Raw genomic sequence first — 20,254 nt, forward strand, 5'->3', positions numbered from 1 at the left:
TGCTTAACGACTGGCCACCCAGACGCCCCTGAGTCTCAGTGCATCTTATCGGGACTATCCTTGGGTCCCATCTCTTCCTCCTATCCAGTTCACCCTATACATAATCAAGGATCAATGCTTGGAAACACAGTTCTGACTCTTTCCCTGCTTTAAAAAAAAATCCTTCAAAGGCTCCCACACCCTTACCTCTGTAGCATACTGAATAAAGTCCTCACCCCTTATTTTTTTTTTTAATATTTTATTTATTTGACAGAGAGAGACACAGCGAGAGAGGGAACACAAGCAGGGGGAGTGGGAGAGGGAGAAGCAGGCTTCCCGCCGAGCAGGGAGCCTGATGCAGGGCTCGATCCCAGGACCCTGGGATCATGACCTGAGCCGAAGGCAGACGCTTAACGACTGAGCCACCCAGGTGCCCCAAGTCCTCACCCCTTATTAGCCTGTCATTTCAAGTGCTCCATGATCTGGCTGCAACCCGCTTTTGGAATGTTATCCTTCAAATGTTCCCTTTTATGGACTCTATTTTCTCTGCTACACCTTCTCAACTTGGAAATGGCTGCCTGGAATATTCCCCATCAACTCTGCCTGTCCACCCGTCATGGCCCAGGTCACAAACCCTCCCCAGCCAGTTCTCTTTCTCTTCCTACTTCGCATAGCAATTTCTACTTCCCCCGTGGTCTCTGTCCCACTCTGCCTTGCCTTGCAGGCTAATACCTTAACTCTTACACGTAAGATTCTTGGGGGCAGGACGGACACTTTATTTCCGGTTTTTTTTTTTTTTTTGGCTGTTTGCTCCCTCCGAGGTTTGTCTGTGAAGCTTGCCCAGTCTTCTGCAAGGAGAGAGAGAAATCTCAGCGTGCTGTCAAGGCTGTTCTTACTTCATATCCCTCTGTGGCTACCGGTGTGGGTGGACATGTAGTTAATTTAAGATCAGAGAGCTCAGATCATCGCTAGAAGTCATCAAACGGCTTCGATGTGTGTGTCATTCCCTTCCTGCCTTCTCTCTGGTGGCTTTGGGGGACTGAGTTTTTCCTTGTCGTTTTACAGAGACATTCCTACCACCGCTCTCACTACGACCCTCCACCAAGCCGACAGGCTGGAGGTCTGCCCCGCTTTCCTGGGGCCAGAAGCCACCGAGGAGCTCTTATGGATTCCCAGCAAGCATCGGGCACCATCGTGCAGATTGTCATCAACAACAAACACAAGCACGGACAAGGTAAGGGACATGCTCCCTTGGTACCACTTCCGCAGCAGGACTTCCGCTGCCCCCACCCCCGTCTTTGGAGGGCTGGACCTGGAAAGGGCCCTGTGTCCTGTGCATATCAGACCGTCACACGAGCAACACTTAACCATCAAGCCTCCAAGCGAGTGTGGACAAGCGACTCCAAGAGACCGTCAGGACTTCCCTAAACACAGCCCAAAGAGCTTAGTTTCTACTTCAGGTGTATCTGTCTTTATTTAGGACAAAAGGCAAGAAAGCAGTGAACCTGATGCAGCCCCCAGCGTTTTTCCGCAGTTGCCTTAGGGGGTTGCAGGTCATTGGGGAAAGCTCCTTGGATCATTAACGGAAAGAGAGGTGGTTTGTTTTCCGGTTGGGCACCCGATATTCACAGGTACTCAGCACCAGCCGCTTTTGAAACTCTTAACCCCACACCTTAGAAATAGCAATTCTCATACCTCAGGGCACCCGGGATTCTCCCCCGGCCCCTTCCTAAAGATACGTATTCCGGGCCCCACACTCAGAGATTCTAATTCACACGAGGCGATTGTCATTAGAAATGAGTAATCCAGTAAGAAATCCAGAAACCTCCTGGCGGCGCACCACGAGGACTGATCAGGTTAACAGGGACATGCAGCCCACTCGGCGGACCAGCTGCTTGCAGGCAGGCACCCACACACGTCCGTGGCCCCAGACCTTCCTGCGCAGAGCTCCCCGGCCTCCACCCTCACCCCAGTAGCGGGGGTGGCGGGGGGAGGAGAAATTCAATCAAACAATTGACTGCTTCTTACTTTTTTAGGCATCCTGTCAACCAGCTCTTCAGAGCAAGAGCTCAGCTGGTTCCCTTTTATGAAACCACAAACATGTTTTGTTTCCTTTAAAGGAGAAACAAATCAAAGCCAGTTCCCTGAACGGGTTAAAAGTAATAAATTATTAAACCAAATGATTGAATAACACGGGTGAAAAACAATCCGTTACAAAGAACTCCTACGATAAATCTCAACAAAGCTGGTCAAACCAAAGCTAGTTGATCACATCTGTTACGAGTTAGATGTAAATTTCAGATTACAGATAAAAAACATTGAATCGCTTTTGAAACTAACAGGTTTAAAAGAAGAACATACAAAATAAAACTCTTAATAAAAAATAGTGATATATTAGAAGAATTAGAAATATTTACTATCGATCTGGGTTTGATTTGAAATGTATTATTTTTAAATTCCAAGGCATTCTGATAAGAATTTATGAAATGCGGAGGTGTAGGAGGTAAAAATGCAGTTTGATTTTCAGTCCTAAATTGTCTCCAATAGATTCCATTTGCTCTGAAAGTATTTCAAAGCCTTAAAAAAACCTGTGGGGTAATGGACTTTGAAAATCCTAAATCCCATAATTTCCACAGGCCTCTTCATTTCAGGGCAGAGGCTCATCCCTTGATTTTCTCTGTGTCATACAAAAGGCCCAGCTGGTTTACATTTTTTCATTGCTCCCATTGATTTGGATGCAGTGGTTCTTTCCTGACCTATTATAGTTCACTGGAGAATCACTTGCCCCCACCCTCATCTCTCAATGCCCCACCTGGATGATACAGAATCATCTCGAGAGTCTGTTGGTGGGGAGAAGGCTGCATTTCCCTCTAGAGCATTGACCTTTCACTCCTGCATCTCAGAGTGCAGGCTCTCACCCAGTCTAGATTGTTCTCTTAGTCCAAATGTTTAGGGGAGAGGGAACCCGGCTATATAACACTGGGGGTCCTATCTGTCCTTCTCCTTAGCTTTCCTGCTAACAGACATGGCCCTCTGAGATGCATCTGCTTGGTCCCCTGCTTGAGTCAAAGGGGAGAAGTGATAGGACTCCGCCATTTTGAACTTGACTCCAGCCTAAATTTGCTTGAAGCAGACTATGTACCCACTTGATCACATTGTCTAGAAGGGAAGAGAGAGGCAGGGTGGGGGCAGGAGAGAGAACAACACATCTGGCCTATCTTGTCACGTGATTCCATCCACAGCCCTGAACCTCACAGTCCACATGTCAAGTCCCTGTTCTATCTCCCTGTCAGTTTGGGAAATTCTCTCATTTAGGTTCTTGGGTTCTTGGAAATCTTTGCATGGATTGACCTGCTAGAGCGCCTAGAACTCTAGCAGTACTTGCAAAGGACAGGAAAAAGCAGCCAACATCATCCATATTTCCAAATGTGACCCAGTGGACTTGATGAGAAAGAAATAGCCCAATGATTCATCCCTCTGAGGCCGTTGTCTTGCGGCCAAATCAGTCAGTTCCTAGAAACGCCCCAAGTGGGGCTCTTTCTCCCAGCCTAGCCCCGCCTCAAGTGATACAACCCACCCTAGAGATATTGTTGATCGGGATGCCGACAGGTCTCCCTGGGTATGATGAGGTGATGGGAATAATGAGAAACACACCCGGTCCCAGTCATGGCTTAAAATCTCCAGAATGTCTCAGCACTTTCAAAAAGGGAGAGAACTTATTCTCTGCCCTCCCCGTTTGCAACCCAGTGGAGTTCTTATCCTGGAGCCTAGCTCCATGTCTTACAGTGGGAGCTGGATATGTTTTGGTTGGTTTACATTAGAGGATGTTCCTGTGGCCCCTTCCCTTCATAGGCCCCTTGGCCTGCAGTTCTTCAGATGCTTGCTCTTTGCAAGGTGCCTTAGAAAACCTGGAGCCTATGACTTCACTTCTGGCCCAACAAATGTGAGACCACCAAAGACCATCTATAGGACAGGCAGTGATTCACTGCTGTGGAATCTCTACAGCCACTGTGAGGTGGGGGCCAGAGGACATTGCCTGAAGATTAGAGGCACGGAAGGCTCTTTCCTTCATGATCCTTTCCCTCTTGATCTCATATTAGCGCCTTCCTTGCCATGCCAGATGGGAGGCCAGCGCCATTAACTCCATACCCATCTGTGTTGGTGGATCAGACTCTCATAGCATGTGATATTCTGAAAGGATTTGCTTTCAGGATCTGGAAATACTGGCCCTTTGGGAAGAGCAATAGTTTCTGCATCTAGCCTCCCTGGGCAGCCAATGTCTCTGGGAAATTTTCATGCCAAGGAGCCTATCCACTTGGGCCATACAGCTCTTTTGTGAAACTGCAGGTATTAACACTAAATTCTACTAGTGGTTCCTTATCAGGTACCCAGGGCAGATGGAACTCTGCTTTCATCCATTGGTACGTTCCTCCACTTTCAGAAATATTTCTTGACGGCTCACAATGGCCTGGGCACTTGTGAGCATCCAGAGGTCACTGCTAAAGGACCTGAGTAGTTGCTAATGGTAGAACAGGAACTGAGCTGGTTTTTTGGTTTGGGGGGGGTTGGTTTTTGTTTTTGGTTACATAGGCTGCTCTGTCAGCGTACATCCAACAGCCACAAAAAGGACAAAGGATGCTTGATGTCTTAAGGGGTTCAGGGCTTGGGTTCTGAGCACAGGGGCCCATTTCAGCTCCCTAGCCTTTAATTTCCAGTCCTGTGTTCTCTTCCAGTGTGTGTTTCCAATGGAAAGACCTACTCCCATGGCGAGTCCTGGCACCCGAACCTCCGGGCGTTTGGCGTTGTGGAGTGTGTGCTGTGCACTTGTAATATCACCAAGCAAGAGTGTAAGAAAATCCACTGCCCCAATCGATACCCCTGCAAGTATCCGCAAAAAATAGATGGAAAGTGCTGCAAGGTGTGTCCAGGTAAAAAGGCAAAAGGTGCGTTGGTTGGAAGCCCTGCCTTTGGTTGACTGAGATCCCCACAGAGTCCTTCTCATTGTTCTTTGAGCATCAAAAACCTAATCAACCTGTCACAGCATCGTAATGATACCAGTTCTAACAATGAACTTCATTCTCCCCTCTCTTGAAGGGCTGATAAGATGATTCCTTGGAAGAAACTTACTACTCAGAAATAGACTGGGGTTGTGCCCGTGTCTACCACACCTTTGGTCCCACGTAGCCCTAAGTGCCAGACTTCAGCCTGGCTTTTCTAAATTACAGAGAAATCGGATTGTGAGGATTATACAGAAGAACAGTAGCACCCATCATTGATGTCACCGTTTAACTCATCAAACACAGTCACATCCATGACCCTTTTGAGACAGGACAGGAGACAGGTGAGGTAGGGTGGAAGGATCATGGGTTCTGGGCCTGAGCGAAGGTTGCTGTGTGACCTTAGAAATGTGACAAATCTTCCCTGGCCTTCATCAGCCTCATCGGTACAATGGAAAGCTTGGAACAATTAATCTCCAAGCTCCCGTCCAAAGCTACAATTTTATAATGATCTTATTGTTCTATTAAAGATAAAACTGAAGCGTATTGGGTGACTGGCCCTGAGTCACGCAAATCGATAAGAAACCCAAGGTTTGAAATTCAGGTCACTTACAGCCCATTGTCTTTTCTAGGCCAGTAGAAAATATTGAACTGATAAGAAAAAAACAAATTAATTAAATAGTGGCTTTAACGCCTATGATGTAGATAAAAATATAGTCTGTAGTGTTGAGGTTGACAGCATTGGGGACTGGTAATCAAGAAATCTAATCCTGGCTCTGCCACTGGTTTCCTGTGTGACCTAGAAAAAGTCACTGCACCTCTCTGAGCTTCAGTTTCCTTCTCTGAAAAACGAGAGGATTAGAGTGGATGCTTTCTTAGGGCCTTTCCAGCTCCAACATTCTAAGAGTGAATGAATGAGTCTGTTCCTTGCACATGAATTTATCTATCATTTCTTACGCCTACGTGCAGTTTTGTAAACACATACGAAAAGCCAAAAAATTTTCAAAGTAGGCAGAGAGCTAAATCATGTATTCCTTCAGCTGAGGCAATTCCTCATGATCAGCAGGCAACCACAAACTTAGCCAACATATATTTTTTTGAGCATCCCCACTATGTAATATTCCAGTTTTGATCTCAGCCCTTCAGACCAAATCCCATTTCATTGTATGCTTAGGCCTTTAGTGATGCAGGTGATTCAAATAAGAAGTGAACCCATCAACTGAACCCAGAACAAGGATGGTTAAATAAATGACGGTATAGCCATACCATGCCATATTATACGGCCAGCAAAAATCATCGTAGACCAAGGTTTAATGGCATAGAAAGATGTTTGTGACAGATCGGTTAAGTACAAAGAGCACGCTACAAAACAATATGATTCCACTTGTGTTAAAAAAGAAAGTGTTTATAATACACTTAGGCCAAAACAAAAGGCTGGAAGGGCATATGGCAGACTGTTAATGATGGCTATCTTTGGATGATTGAACCATAGGTAGTTCTCATTTTCTTCTTTTGGTTTGTCTGCATTTTTCAAGTTTTCGACAACACGTATTACTTTTGTAATTAGAAGAAGAAGTTATTGTTTAAAGAAATGCCCTCCAGAATCCCAACTGGCAATATGTCAAAGAGTCTGATGGACCAAACCTGTCTCTCTAGAAGAGCGGCTTTGCCACCCTGCTCGGGGGTGTGGAGATAGATACAGAACTTATGGAGCAACATGGCAGGAGACAGTCTCTGTCCCATTCTGTGTACCTGTCTCTCAGCGAGGCAGACAGGGGTGTCTGCAAATTGACACCTGATAGTCACGCCGCCTACCAAGAGTCACCATCCACAGACACCAGGGCACCTGTTCCAGCTCCTCAGAAACCTCAGCGCATCAGGGAACATGTCCTCACTCATGCATTTGATCCAGAAATACGTATTACGTGCCTACTGTCTGCAAGACACTTGGAAGAAACTTCCAAGGCACTGAGAGGAATGAACAAGCCAGTTAACTAAGGCCACTTGTCAGCATCATCCTTACATCCTAGCGGGAGAAGAAAGACAATGAACACAAACAACAAGGTGATTTTAGGTTGTGATGGGTACTGTGAAGAAAGACCAAGCAGGATCAGGGGACAGTGAAGAAGGGGAGGGTGGGCACTTTCAAAAGAGTGGCCAGGGGAGGCTTCTCTGAAGAAGCAATATTTGAGTAGAGTCCTGAGTGATAGAAGGAGCGAGAAAGGGGAAGATCATGACATCCTCAGCCTCTTAGAAAACAATACACGACGGAGAAAAAGGGACAAAGAATGAAGAGGGAAGAAGATTTGTGTCAAGAAGGGGAGAGAAATAGAATTCACTGATGATCCAGCCAAAAGTTTCATTCTAACAAATGATTGCAGGCTCCCCCAGTCACAAGTGAGGGCCAAAATAAAGGATGGGAGTTTTCTTTCTCTCTCTTGCCCTTGTTCTGGTAGAGGCTGGCCTGGCTTTGTGCACCAGTGGCCACCGACAGGGTTGTGTATGACTTCCACTGCCTGAAGGCTCCCCAACTCCTCTCCCACCCTCACCACACCTCCCCGATATCTGGAATTCCCATAATTACACACTCCTTTTGGTTTACAGCAGAAAACGACCCTGTTGAGACTTAAAAGTTACCTGGGCAGGGATAATATGTCACCAGTCATCTCCACCTCCATAAGGAAATGCTTTCTCAATTTCTTAGTTCTGGAGAGCTTGGGATACAAGCATTCTCAAGGGAAGCGGAAATGGCCAGAAATAACTTGAAGCATAGCAGGCTTCCTTGGAAGGAAAGGAAACAAGGTGAACCTGGAACGATCGGAAGATCAGAAAGCACCTTGAGGTGGAGGGTGTGGAATGAGGAGGATGTCGCCCACCGGGTAGCTTGAAAGACATACTTTGTTTATTCTTAATATTTTCAGACGCCAACCAGGGTCGAGTCACTGATGGATTTTGTTGTTTGTAGAGCCCTCCTGCTGAGTAAATTAAGCTCTTGGTGTGTGGGGGGGTTGCTGCTGAGTAAATTAAGCTCTTGGTGGGGGGAGGTGCGAGGCGACTCTTCAGGACACTGGGAGAACTTTTAGCACATCACAGGTATTTACAGTGCCAACATGGAGATCACGTAGCATTTATAGCCGTAGCCAGTATTAAGTTGGTGAAAAAAAATTTTTTTAAGGTTTTATTTATTTGAGAGAGAGAGAGAGACAGCATGACCAGGGGGAGGAGCAGAGGGAGAGGAACAAGCAGACTCTGAGCTGACTGCAGGGCCCGACGCAGGACCCCATCCCATGATCATGATGTGAACCAAAATCAGTCGGATGCTTAACCAACTGAGCCATCCAGGCACCCCCGGGGCAAAAAGTTTAACAATTGACTCAGCTCTCATTCTAAAGGTGATAAAGACATAGAGGTCCCTGTATACCCAGAGACCCACTTCTCCCACTTGAAAAATGCTAGCACACATCCCTTAATTACTAACATATTACCAAAAAAGCCTGGCCCACCAAGTAATTAAATAAGTACAAAAGACAAAAGGAGAAAGGAAGCTTGATTCCAAGGGGACCTGCAAACTGAGAAGTCCAACCTGGAATCATCAAGAGAAGACTGGTTTTGTCCTTACACTGCCAAAATGGTGGTGGGGGTGGGAAAGCTAATCAGGTCAGCAAGAGATGTGCAATAGCAATTTGATTCCAACCTGTGGTCCACATGCATCCAATTGGCTAACAATGAGTCCCTAACTGGAGTCACAGATCCAACGTACCCGGCACTCAGTGGTTTCATCAGATAATCTTACAGATGACTTCTTGCACATACTCCAAGTTTTGGGGTGTCCATGGCTTCTCTTTGTTGTTCCTGATTTGAGTGTACACTTTAAAGACACAGCTGAAGAGGGTGCAGATCACAAAGCCAGCAAGGAAATTTAACTCATGGATAACCACATGGGAGAAAAACTCTTTTTTTTTGTTTTTTTGCTTTTTGTTTTTTGTGTTTTTTTGTATGTGTTTTTGTTTTTATTTTTGTTTGTTTGTTTTTGGGGGGGTTTTGGTTGGGGGCTGAGGAAAGAGGAGGGCGGAGTGGAATGGGAAGTATGAGGGGGCTGGTATCTTTATGCCTGGAAGCTGAAATCCAACAGTTTAGATTATACTTTAAATGATCCATAGTTGAGGGATTTGACCAGTTTTTTTTGTGTGTGTGTGTGTGTCCCAACCGTTCATTTGGCATAGCGTACATATGACTAATCTGACATCTAGGTTTTGGCACTGGTGTTGATCCGGTATTATCGTTCCCCTTACAAACAAATCAAAGAGCATTCAGAAATGTCAAGCCAATTTGGATTAGATCCTTTGGGCAAGTATATGCACATAAGTGAGTGTCATAAATGTTTTCTAAGTAGACCTAAGTGATGTCAGGGAAGTTAACCAAGGCGCTCTGTCAGCCCATTTCCTGGGTCTCTGTTGGTAACACCGAGCTAAACAGACCATGATCGGGACCCAGCATGCAAAATCCTATATACCCTGAAATGCCTCAGAGATTTGTACCTGGCCACATTCTTCTTCCTCATGAAGGTCCCCTCCTCTGTGGCGGTGGGTGGATCCGGTTTGCTTGATGGGTCAGGGCTCTGCGGAGCTGTGGATTCTTTCGCCATGTGGACTTCAATGAAAGGTCATGTGTCCCTTTGTGATTTGATGGCTGTTACAGGGCAGCCTAAACTGAGCCAAGGAAATATTGGGTGGGACTTCTATCTTCGTGAGAATGTCCTTGTTGACTGTCCATGTTGGATGAGTGTGAGGTGTTATGAACAGCAAGATGCCTGAAGTTCGCTTCTGGTTTTAGAAAGCCGTTACAAACCTCTGCTTGCTTCCTGATTCCAGAAGAACTTCCAGGCCAAAACTTTGACAGCAAGGGCTACTTTTGTGGAGAAGAAACAATGCCCGTGTATGAGTCTGTGTTCATGGAGGATGGGGAGACCACCAGAAAAATAGCCCTGGAGACAGAGAGACCACCTCAGGTAGAGGTCCACGTTTGGACCATCCGGAAGGGTGAGCAAGACAATATTAATCCTTGTTATTTTTTTTTTGTAAGGGGTGGGGGAACAGGGAAGGAGGGGGAGACTCACCTTAATGTTGCTTCAACCTATTCCTCTGTTTGGCTCAGTTCTCCTGATTGCTCAGAAACATGACTAACACATCTGTGATTATGACCTTTAACTTCAACCATGACCTGTCCAAAAAGCTAAGCATTGGCCCTTGGGGTTTGTTGTCTTTCTCACACCAACAAAGGCTGGAGGAGTGCTTCTCCACTCTGGCTGCACATCAGAATCTTCTGCGAGAGGTTTTTGTAAATACCAAATGCCTGGGCCCTACCCTCAGAGATGTCGATGGATCGGCCAGGAATGGGGCCTTGGCATAAGTGTTTGTTTTGAAGTCTCTACAGGTGAGTCTAATGTGCAGCTAAGGTCATGACCAACCAGATTATAGCCTACCATTCTTTCCAACACGAAGCTGAACCAACATGAAAATCCATGCATGTGGTGTGAAGTTACGTCTCTCAAATCATGCTATGTACTCTGGGGTAAGATACATTGAAAACCTCATCCCTGCCCTCAAGAAGATTTAGAGTCTCACCAAAGGGACAATCCCAGTCATTATGTCCATCCAATTCCTTTTGTGATTACTCACACTGACTGCCATAGCAAGCTACATTGTGTTCTTTGTGGTCCATAGCTCTTCAAGCCATCCTGCATCTAGATACAAGGCTAGTGTTGATCTAGTCTGGTCAACTTTTCTAGGAATCCAAGTAAAGAGGTAAGATTTCACTTGGGAAATAATGCACGTCCTTTTTCTCCTGTCGCCTGCCTAAGGCTCAAGAGTGCTCAGACTTTATTCTGCTTTGGTATCGTACAAGGAGCTGGTTTACAACGCAGCTACCTGGGCCCGTCCAAGAGATGGGAAGTCAGTAGGCCTTAGCGAGCACCTCTGTGTGTCCCAAACAGCCAGTGATTCTAATTTGGGTGGCACTTGGACTGTCCTTTGAGAAACAACTGCTCGAGTGTTAGTGGGGCTCCTTCCTCCCCCTTTTCCCGACTTTCTTTGCCTGAAAAAATGAGTTCCTCCCCACCCCTGAAAAAATATGCCAAAACACACATATTTCTCATCCGTGTTTATTTTTGCACTATACCTAGGAATGTTGGTTTTCCGTCTCTAACTCCCTAGCTCCTCTGGAACTGGTCATCTAGGACTAAGCCCTGTTCTGTTGGCTTCCGTAGCAGCGGACCCACTATTTTTTGCTCCACACCTCTCACTCCCTAGAGGCATGTGGAGGTTTTTTGGCTTGCTGGTATAGTATCTCAGTGACTTCTTATTCAGTGCTGGGCAGCCAAGGACTGTGCTTGGTGAGCAGAGAAACACCCAGGCTTCAATTACGTGGCCCTCTCTAGACCTCCTGAGGATTAAGTAGGCTGGTAACTTGTTGCTCCTTAACTGCAAGGTCATTTTCCGTTTGGGTGTTATTCCAATAATCACTTTTCAGGCAAAGTGGAGACGGTGGGTACCCGCCCCCCCCCATTTTGACTTTCCCCATTTTCTGTAAGGGAAAGCTAAAGATGCTGTGGATATTTCCCAAAGGAAAATACGCTTTTCAGTGAGTTTGGGAACAGGGATGGCTTCTCCTGTCTTCAGTCCCACGGCTGTCTCACTGCTTGGCCAGAAGGGCAGCCCAGTAGTTTGGCAGGGACATAATCTACCTGGATCCGGGGGCAAGAGCAGAAATTTCCAATGCCGCCTTTGGTGGTAGAGACACTCCCACCAGCACCCTTGCTTGATTCTATGTGGCTTTCCCTAGGAGGGGGGTCCCATGGTCAGCAACACTATCTTCCATATCTTTATCCTCTGGAGAACTAAGGGGAGGCCAGTGAGCCAAGGAAACAGATGGAGTCAATTATAACCCTTGAGCCATCCAAGTTCCTGGTTAAGCACATTACACAGCCCAGCTCGATACTCCTAAGCCCCTGTAATGAGATGATATGCTCAACCCAAGCAGAAAAAGGGGGGGGGTGGTTCCAGATAGAGAGGGCCTGACCACCTGCCCCACTTTTTCACTTGGCCCCAGGCATTCTCCAGCACTTCCATATTGAGAAGATCTCCAAAAGGATGTTTGAGGAACTCCATCACTTCAAGCTGGTGACCAGGACGACCCTGAGTAAGTGGTACCTGTCTTTTTTTCCTCCTCTGGAAAACACCTCCAGGCTTCCATGTAGCAGAGCCCCCAATAAAGTGCCTTTGCGTTCTCGGTGAATGTCAGCAGGGCTCAGTGTCGACATCAGAGGATGTTCTGTCTCTTCTCCGGGGGGGGGGACTTAGCAGCGGAGGGGGTGTCTGAATGTGAGCTGAAAAGCTTGGATCTGAAGACAAATCCAGATGTGGTCTGAGCATAAGCTACCTCAAGTCCAGGTTTCCTGACTCTCTTCAATGAACCCTGCTAACCCCAGAGTCTCCAGAGGGTCAGAGAAAGCTCACAAGATTCCGGGGCTGGTTGGTACATTTGTGGAGACGTCCCATCTGGAAGGATAAGTCCTCTGGTGGTAGGGATGAGAGAGAGAAAGTGAACGCATCCCAATTCAGCAAAGCTCTGTGCGACTCTGTGGAACTGCCCCTGAGTGGTCCTGTTTCTTTAAAAGCATCCAGGCACTCACTCAGGCATACCTGCAGCTCTCCCTCTTTCTATGCAGGGTGGAGCCTAAGGACTAAACACTGCTAGATATTGGGGGTGGGGGGTGGGGGGTGGGGAGCACTTCTGAAGAAATAAAAGGCCCAGAATTTCTATCCACAGGGAATGCCAATGGGCAAGACAGAACATGAAAATGACTTCTCTAAGAATCAGTCTAGTTCTGAAGAGTTAAATACTTAAATACTCGGGGGAAATCTGCAAGGAACAATGAGATGAGAGCCAGGCAGGCTTAGTCAAGGAAGGCTTCAGGGAGGAGGTGTGCTTTGAAAGAGAAGGGTGTGATGGGGCTACAGGTCAGGAAATCCGTTCAGTGAGAGGGTGCAGCCCAAGAGAAGACTCAGACAAGAGCGAACAAGAAATGTGGGGGTGGACGGCCCTGGAAGAAGCCAGAGAGGAGTTCACGGAGAAGGCAAGTAGCGTGGGTAGTTGCTGCAGCCTCACAAATGGCCTGGCGAGATGGAAATGGTGCTTCGGAAAGATGTCTCTTGGCCCTCAGGCGGATTTATTACATACCTACTTTGATGAAGCCGTGTTCCAAAGAGCCCAGTATGCCATGCTGAGAAGTTGGACTTGCTTTCCAGACCCGAGAACCCCAGGGGAGGGTTTTAAGCAAGTGCACGATGCATGCAGATCTGTTTTTTATTTTTTTAGAAACTAAGATATATCTTTTAATTCTTTTATAATAGAAGTTAACAGAAATGCAGTACATCTGTTTTTTAGAATGGAGTGCCCACTGTGTGGAGTGAAAAGTGAACTCTCAGTGATAAGTAGCTGGTGGTACTCTGAATCAGGAAGCTCTTATAGCATAAAACAACAGCAACAACAGCAACAACAAACAACTCATACTGTATTAGGTTGGTCAGACAGGGAAGGAGAGGTCACCATGAGGGACACCTCTGAGGTTAAATCATCAGGATCGCTACAAAGAGAGAAGTGAGTTTGGAATGACTCCAACAGTAACAACTTTATAGACTTGGTGAATAGTGTTAATTTGCTAACAGGAAACTCTGGAGAATAAGCAGGTACTGAGGGGAAAAGCCCGTTTCACTTGGAACATGTTTAGATGAAGATACTTAAAGGTCATCCGAGAAGAGTTTATCCTATGGGCAGCGGGAAATAGGGTTGATGAGGTCACTTGTTTATTCTGTAGGAGACTGACGGACGATAAACTGAACGTGAGGGAGGAGAGAATTCAAACGAGGGGTTGGGAGTCCTTACATGTGAGTAAGGAACAAAGGGGGCAGAGTCTAGGATCTGGTACTGATGATGTGACTTTTGAAATTACCAATTAATTTCAAAGAACACATTTTTGTTTCTGCCATGAGCAAGGCACTGCGCTGGGCACTGGGGGGCTTGAAAGATGGTTGAAACAGACTCTCTGTTCATAACAGGATTTGGGGTGTATAATGGAAGAAGACAGTGTGTGCCTCCAGCTGTGTGCGCCAAAGGAAGTGGGGACTAAGATGACCCTGCAGGGACACCTGGGGACAAAGAAAAACAAGCCTGACCCTTTCTATCATGAGGCCATCAGATCCTGGCACACAGCAGGGCTTTGGTAGAAGCCAGTTCCTTGCCCGACCCTTCTCTCCTTTCCCATTGAGTTGGAGAGAACAGAGAAAAGTGAACGATCCAAGGGAGACAGGAAGTGGAGACATCGAGTCTGTAAGGAAAGAGGGTCATGATCTTCTATGGCCAGGAAAAGAAAAGAGGTTGAAAATAGGTTCTGGATGAAGAGGAGCTCACTGACTTTGGACTAGGAGTTCCCCAGGTTGTAACACCATGAGAGCAGGAATCAAAAGACCAAAGAGGATATCCGGGGTGGGCAGTTTGTTACAAAGGTTATTTGCCATGGCAAGGTGATAGCAGGAGAAGGAAGATCTTGCCACTTGAGGATCAGGAAACTCCGAGAAGGTATGGGTCCAGAAGAAGGATGATCTAGAGTGGTTACCAGTCAGTGCTCAGCACAGGGTGTGAACTCAAAAATGTTTGCTCAACTAGCATGATGGAATGGGGAAGAGGCAAGTTGGTAAGGACAGGCTGGAAGTATGGGCACGTCCCTGGAGGGAGAGGAAAAAACAGGGAATGGGAGGGATAGCACAGGAGGGGATTGAGGGATGCCAAAGGGGGTGTAAAGACAGCATGTGAGCATAGGAGAAAACAGAGGTGGGCAGTTGTTAGCAAAGGGTGGCATGGATAGAGAAAAGAGCAGTAAATAATCAAGTCCCCTAAACTGGTATCTGGCCCCCCAAAAAGTAAGCAAAGCCTCAGTAACACACAGGTACTGCTTTATTTGGCCTGGTCCCAAGTGAGCCACCTAAACAGCTCACAACCTGATAGTGGGGCATTTCACAAATCGTACATATACTGCAAAAATTCCAAGAATAATACTTAGGTTTGACTCTTGAGGCCGTTACGTATTATTCTTGGGATTCTTACAAATCCTGCGTATTGAAATGAATACCCCGTGGCCCGTTTTCCATATCTGTCCCCAGAAATGTGTTTTGCAGGGCTGTTCTGAAACCACCTGACGTTTGTATTCCGACCACCCCACCCCCCCGGTGAGTGAGCGGGTAAGGATCGGGTAGATTGGTTACACTCCTAATTGGCTCTGCCCTCCTCTTATATGTCTGGGCTACTCTGTGTTTGCTTTGTAGGCCAGTGGAAGATATTCACCGAAGGAGAAGCTCAGATCAGCCAGATGTGTTCAAGTCGTGTGTGCAGAACAGAGCTTGAAGATTTGGTCAAGGTTTTGTACCTGGAGAGGTCTGAAAAGGGCCACTGTTAGACGAGACAGACAGTATTGGAGAGGGTAAAGCAAGAAAACTCAAGCTGCAGCTGGACTGCGGGCTGATTTTGCTTAAGTCAACAGTGCCCTAAAACCCCAAACTCAAATGCAGTTCATTATTCACGCCATGCACAGCATAACTTGCTCCTTTATGTGGAGTGGTGTGTCAGTCCTTAAACACCTCCTGCAAAGAGACTAGAAGAGTCTTGAGTTATTTGTGGGAGGAGGAGGGCTAGAACACCGCAACACTGCTCTAGTTTCTGGGAGAATCACATTTCTTCACAGGTTAAAGAGTAAACCAAACCCTAGGGTTTCTATCTAGAAAGTTACTCCAGTGAAAGAAAACCGATGAGAATTTGCTTAGTAGGAGTTGTGTAGTACAGAGAAAATATGTGTATGAAATTATACTCTTTGAATTTTAGGATGTCTTGTGTTTTTAAGAAAATATTAACTGCCCATCCTCATCCACACAGACACACACGTCTGTGTGCAAGCATGCATGTGTGCACGCACGCACGCACGCGCGCACACACACACACACACACACACACACTAAACTGCCGCCTTCCTTCTGAGGCAAAGCCAGCATAGACTCTCCCCTCCTTTCCCTCGCCTGGCTCCCAAGTAGCTCTGAAGTCATGGGTACCCAGGAGGATAAAGAAGGAATTGTGAGCAGAAGGTCAGTGGTGTGGTTGCTGAAGTCACCGACTATGGTGGCAGGGTGAAGAATAAGAACACCATTTCATGGCCACATTCATTTTGAAGCCATAAATAACTTTTCCCTAGTGATGCCACTTCTCTTTTCTCCCTGAGCCTGTGGGGGGCCCCGTAAAGAAGTTAGAACTGAGTAAAATCTTCAGAAACTGAATCCACAGAAGACAAAATAATTGTTGAAGAAAATGGTGGATGGAAGTCAACAAGGAAACCTTGTGTTTTCAAGTCAATAAGAGTCACCAACAAATAACTCAATACTCGCTAATTTTCTTGATAGCCAGAGTTCTGTAGTCCAAAAATTTAGGTTAAATGATTACATTCTAGAAGCTTCTTAAAAGGGCAGTTTTCCTTCTTCTCCAATTACAGGAGTTCATTTTGACTTTGCAAAGGGGCTCAGTCCCCACAAACTTCTGAAGGTTGGCTGTTCAGTTAGGAGAATTGTTGCTCATATGGGGAAGTGGATATTCTGACAAGGATCTTTGTTCTAAACTTTCCTACCATTCTCATCTCATCCACCAAGCAGGGATTTGAGTCATGAATCCTAGAGAAGGCTGCTCAGAAACTGTCTATTCACAGCTCGATACCAGAGCAGAACTTACCGTTCTGAGGCCTGGCTTTAGACATCATCTTTGTGGCAAAACTATAAATTCTCCAGAAGGATCTCAAGCCTGCCTTCTAGATTCATCCCTTCTGAGGGGCTTGAATGAACTCTAATGAGTACTCAGAAGTATCAAGGATGCAGACATCCTGTATTTCCCACTCCATGACCATAGGAGAGAGGAACGTTATTTTCCTTACAGTCGATGACACCAATAGGGAAAAATGTAAAAATCTTTATGGCAACCTGGCATAATGGAGTCTGTTCTCCTAAAAGAGATACAGGGGCGCCTCGTGGCCAGGCCTTCACCGGACAAGCCTCCTACCAACCCTTCATACATACGCTCCACAGGAAAGGGAGGGAGGACATCCAGGGCCAAGAGGCCAGAGAGCATTATTGGGGACGAGGCTGCTAAGTAGCTTCGGCCTCCCTCCCAGAGGTGGCAGCATTTCCATAGTGTGGAAACAAGTAACTGGATCCTCAAGCCAAGTGGTGATTTCCCCTTCTGGATGACTCACCCCAAAGCCTTCCCACCCAGGTGTTCTCTGAAAGCTCAACCATAAGGGAACACCCAGAGAGCTTCCCTAGATAGACGTCTGCCCCCAGGTGCGGGGACACACCTTGCCCATGTGCTGTGTGAAGCAGGGGCTGGGGAGCTGTGCTAGGCCAATGTAGAAACCTTGTGGTGCTCTGTGTGGTATAGGCAGTAGGGCACGGGGAGAAGAGGCAGAGTCCCCTGTAGTTAGGAGAGGAGTGGATGTGGTTCTTCTTGTGTATTTATTTGTATCATAAACACCTGGAACAACAAAGACCATAAGCACCATTTAGCAGTTATAGCCATGTTCTAGTTAACTCGTGTAAACAAGTAAGAGTAAACGTAAAGTAACAGTATTAGCCTTTTGTTCTTCTTACAGGACATGTACCTAAATAGGGTACTTATTTATGTAGTCACTGTATTTCTGGATTTTTAAATTAATAAAAAAGTTAATTTTGAAAAATCATCTGCAGGAATGCTGCGGGAGTGATTGAGTCTCTGGTCGGTGCTGACCTCGGACCAAGTAGTGGGCGATGGGTGGGCTTGGCTGTTTCACACTCAGCTTGATGCCTCCTCGCTCCCACTGTGGCAACTTCGCTAAGAGTGGGGACTTTGCGGTCAGCCTGCCTGTGTTTCTAATCCCGGCTCTGCACTTCCCAGCTGTGTCAGTCTCCCCATCTCCCCATCTCCCCATCTATGAAACGGGGATAAATATGGTGCTATTGCCTTTTGCCTGCAATCCCACGGTGAGGCTTAATCTAGCCAGTGCACGTCAAGGGATTAGCAGACGTTCATTTATGACCATGGATGTTCTCGAAGGGCGTGGCCAAGACACTGAAGAGATTGGGGACAGAAGGCCACTGACTTGGGTTTCAGGAGGGCCTCAATTTCAGTCTGCTGCACAGGGAACAAGGTGAGAGTTTTGTCATATATGTTAATCCAAACCAAGTTGCCTCAAACCCCTAAGAGCAATTAGATGTGTGCTATTGCTGAAGCCAAGAGAGCCTAAGCGTCAGATCATATAAGGACACAAAAGTGTGCACTGGGCTGAGCAACACAGAAGTCATTGGTGGTGACGTGTTGGGGGAGTGATGGGAGCAGAAGCCAGAAGTGAGTGGGGAGGTAAGGAATTGGAGACAAAAATTAGAGCCACTCCTTGGAGAAGCTTCATTACAGAAAGTGGAGAGATTACATGAAGGAAGTAGCTGGGAAAGATACGGGGTCAAAGGAAAGTTTTGGGGGTTTTTAAAGATTTATGTATTTATTTCAGAGAGAGACAGAGAATGTGCAAGCAGGGGGAGGGGCAGAGGGAGAAGGTATTTAGACTCCCCGCTAATCACGGAGCCCAATGCGGGGCTCGATCCCACAACACTGAGATCAGGACCTGAGCCGAAACCAAAGGTCAGACGCTTAACCGACTGAGCCACCCAGGTGCCCTGGCAAAGTTTTTATTTCAAATATGGTAGATACTTGGCCATGTCTGAGTCCTGAAGGGAGAGACCCTATGGAAAGGAAAAGATTGAAGGTAATGGGGAAAGAAGTGTTACCTTGGTGTGGGAGGTGCATGAGAAGCCACTTCCCCATGCTGAGCCTCGAAACCCACAATCCTTGACCTACAACCTGGCCCGAATTTTGGCCTCTGGTGGCCCACGCCTTACCGTGCATTTCGCTGTACCTAGTTCCCCTCATCTCTGTTAGCTTGCCCCCACCCCGCCCTTACAAAACCCAGCAAACTTTCCTCTGCAACGGTGGGCTCTAAATCCCCACATTACTCCACCTCCAGTGGGGGGACCACATAAAACTTAAACCAGTCACTCTGGCTCCCTCTGGCACTCTTCCTTTGCCCCGATCACCCACATCCTGGCAATATGGTCTCCTAGGAGTGGCCCATGTTTATTGGTGTTTGCCCTTCTCTCCTCCTGCAGGATTTTTCCTCTCTGTAGTCTCCACAGCCGGGTGATTCCGAGGAAGTCCCAGAGGTCATTTCATGTGGGCCACCCACTGCTTCCATCACCACACGTCTCCTGACACTCCCCACCACTCCTCGCTGGGATATGGCTGGTGGGGCTCCTTCTGCAGGCCTAGAGGTGCCAGCATGGTGGTGGTGGTGCTCCGGAGTCCCCAGTGGCACCTTATCCTGTGCACAAGTGGAGAGAATGCTCCCCTCCCTCCCCACCTGTGATGTTATATGTTGCCACCTTCCGTGAAACCAGTTTAACACATAGGCAGGGGTCTTCTTGTGCCTCAGAGTCTCTTGGACTTTTGCATTGAAATGAATCCTTCAAGTTCCATTTCCAGTACTTTCGTTGCCAGGACGCAGAGGCTGTGCTGAGTATAAGCCTCTAAGACAGACATGAGACTGTCCTCCTAATCCCTCTTCCTTATGGTTCCTGTGTACAGCCTCTGTTCCCCACTGAATCCCTCATGCAGACTGACTTCAGGGGGCCCACCCCACCGGTCAGCCAAACAAGCTCAGATACCTCTGAAACCTCTCCATGGGAGACAGGAGTCCTTAAATGCAGAGCTCCAGCGACAGCACACAGTCTCCCAAATAGTTCATACACATTTACAACATTGTGCCTTTGTATATACTCTTCCCACCACTAGAATGTTCTTCCCTCTCCTTTGCCCGGCAGACTCCTACTCATCCTTCAAGACCAAGTCAAAATGTCACCTCCTCTGTGGATCCTTACCTGCTCCCTTCCTAGTTTGCTACCGTTTATCCTTTCTCCCTATGTACTGTATCCTCCCGCCATGCCAACTCCATTCTTCTGGAACTTAGTACCTAGTACGAAGTCCTTAGTACTAAGAAGTACTAACAAGAACTGGTACTTAGAAGTCCTTAGTACTTCTGTTCCTTTGCACCTAGCTCCCTCTGCCTGGAATATTCATCCCCTGATGTGTCCATTTATTGAACACCT

The 20,254-nt window shown here is 46.9% G+C and overlaps 1 protein-coding gene across 9 annotated transcripts in view; it reads left to right on the plus strand.

Annotated features, from left to right (window-relative positions):
• Positions 1 to 17,799, plus strand: part of CHRDL1 (chordin like 1) — a 112,689-nt gene extending 94,890 nt beyond the window's left edge. For 3 of the 9 annotated variants that reach the window (XM_078065188.1, XM_078065190.1, XM_078065189.1), the window contains exons 8-12: positions 1,045 to 1,213; positions 4,713 to 4,922; positions 9,848 to 10,015; positions 12,084 to 12,173; positions 15,356 to 17,799. In XM_078065188.1, coding sequence (XP_077921314.1) covers positions 1,045 to 1,213; positions 4,713 to 4,922; positions 9,848 to 10,015; positions 12,084 to 12,173; positions 15,356 to 15,486 — 768 coding nt within the window. In that variant the 3' untranslated portion in view covers positions 15,487 to 17,799. Of the gene's footprint in view, positions 1 to 1,044; positions 1,214 to 4,712; positions 4,923 to 9,847; positions 10,016 to 10,699; positions 10,781 to 12,083; positions 12,174 to 15,355 lie in introns of those variants that run through there. The other 6 variants (XM_078065191.1, XM_078065192.1, XM_078065193.1 and 3 more) reach the window with 4 other exon arrangements.
• The last annotated feature ends 2,455 nt before the right edge of the window (positions 17,800 to 20,254 follow it).

The sequence above is a fragment of the Halichoerus grypus genome, chromosome X, assembly GCF_964656455.1.
Source record: "Halichoerus grypus chromosome X, mHalGry1.hap1.1, whole genome shotgun sequence".
Classification (NCBI taxonomy): Eukaryota; Metazoa; Chordata; class Mammalia; order Carnivora; family Phocidae; genus Halichoerus; species Halichoerus grypus.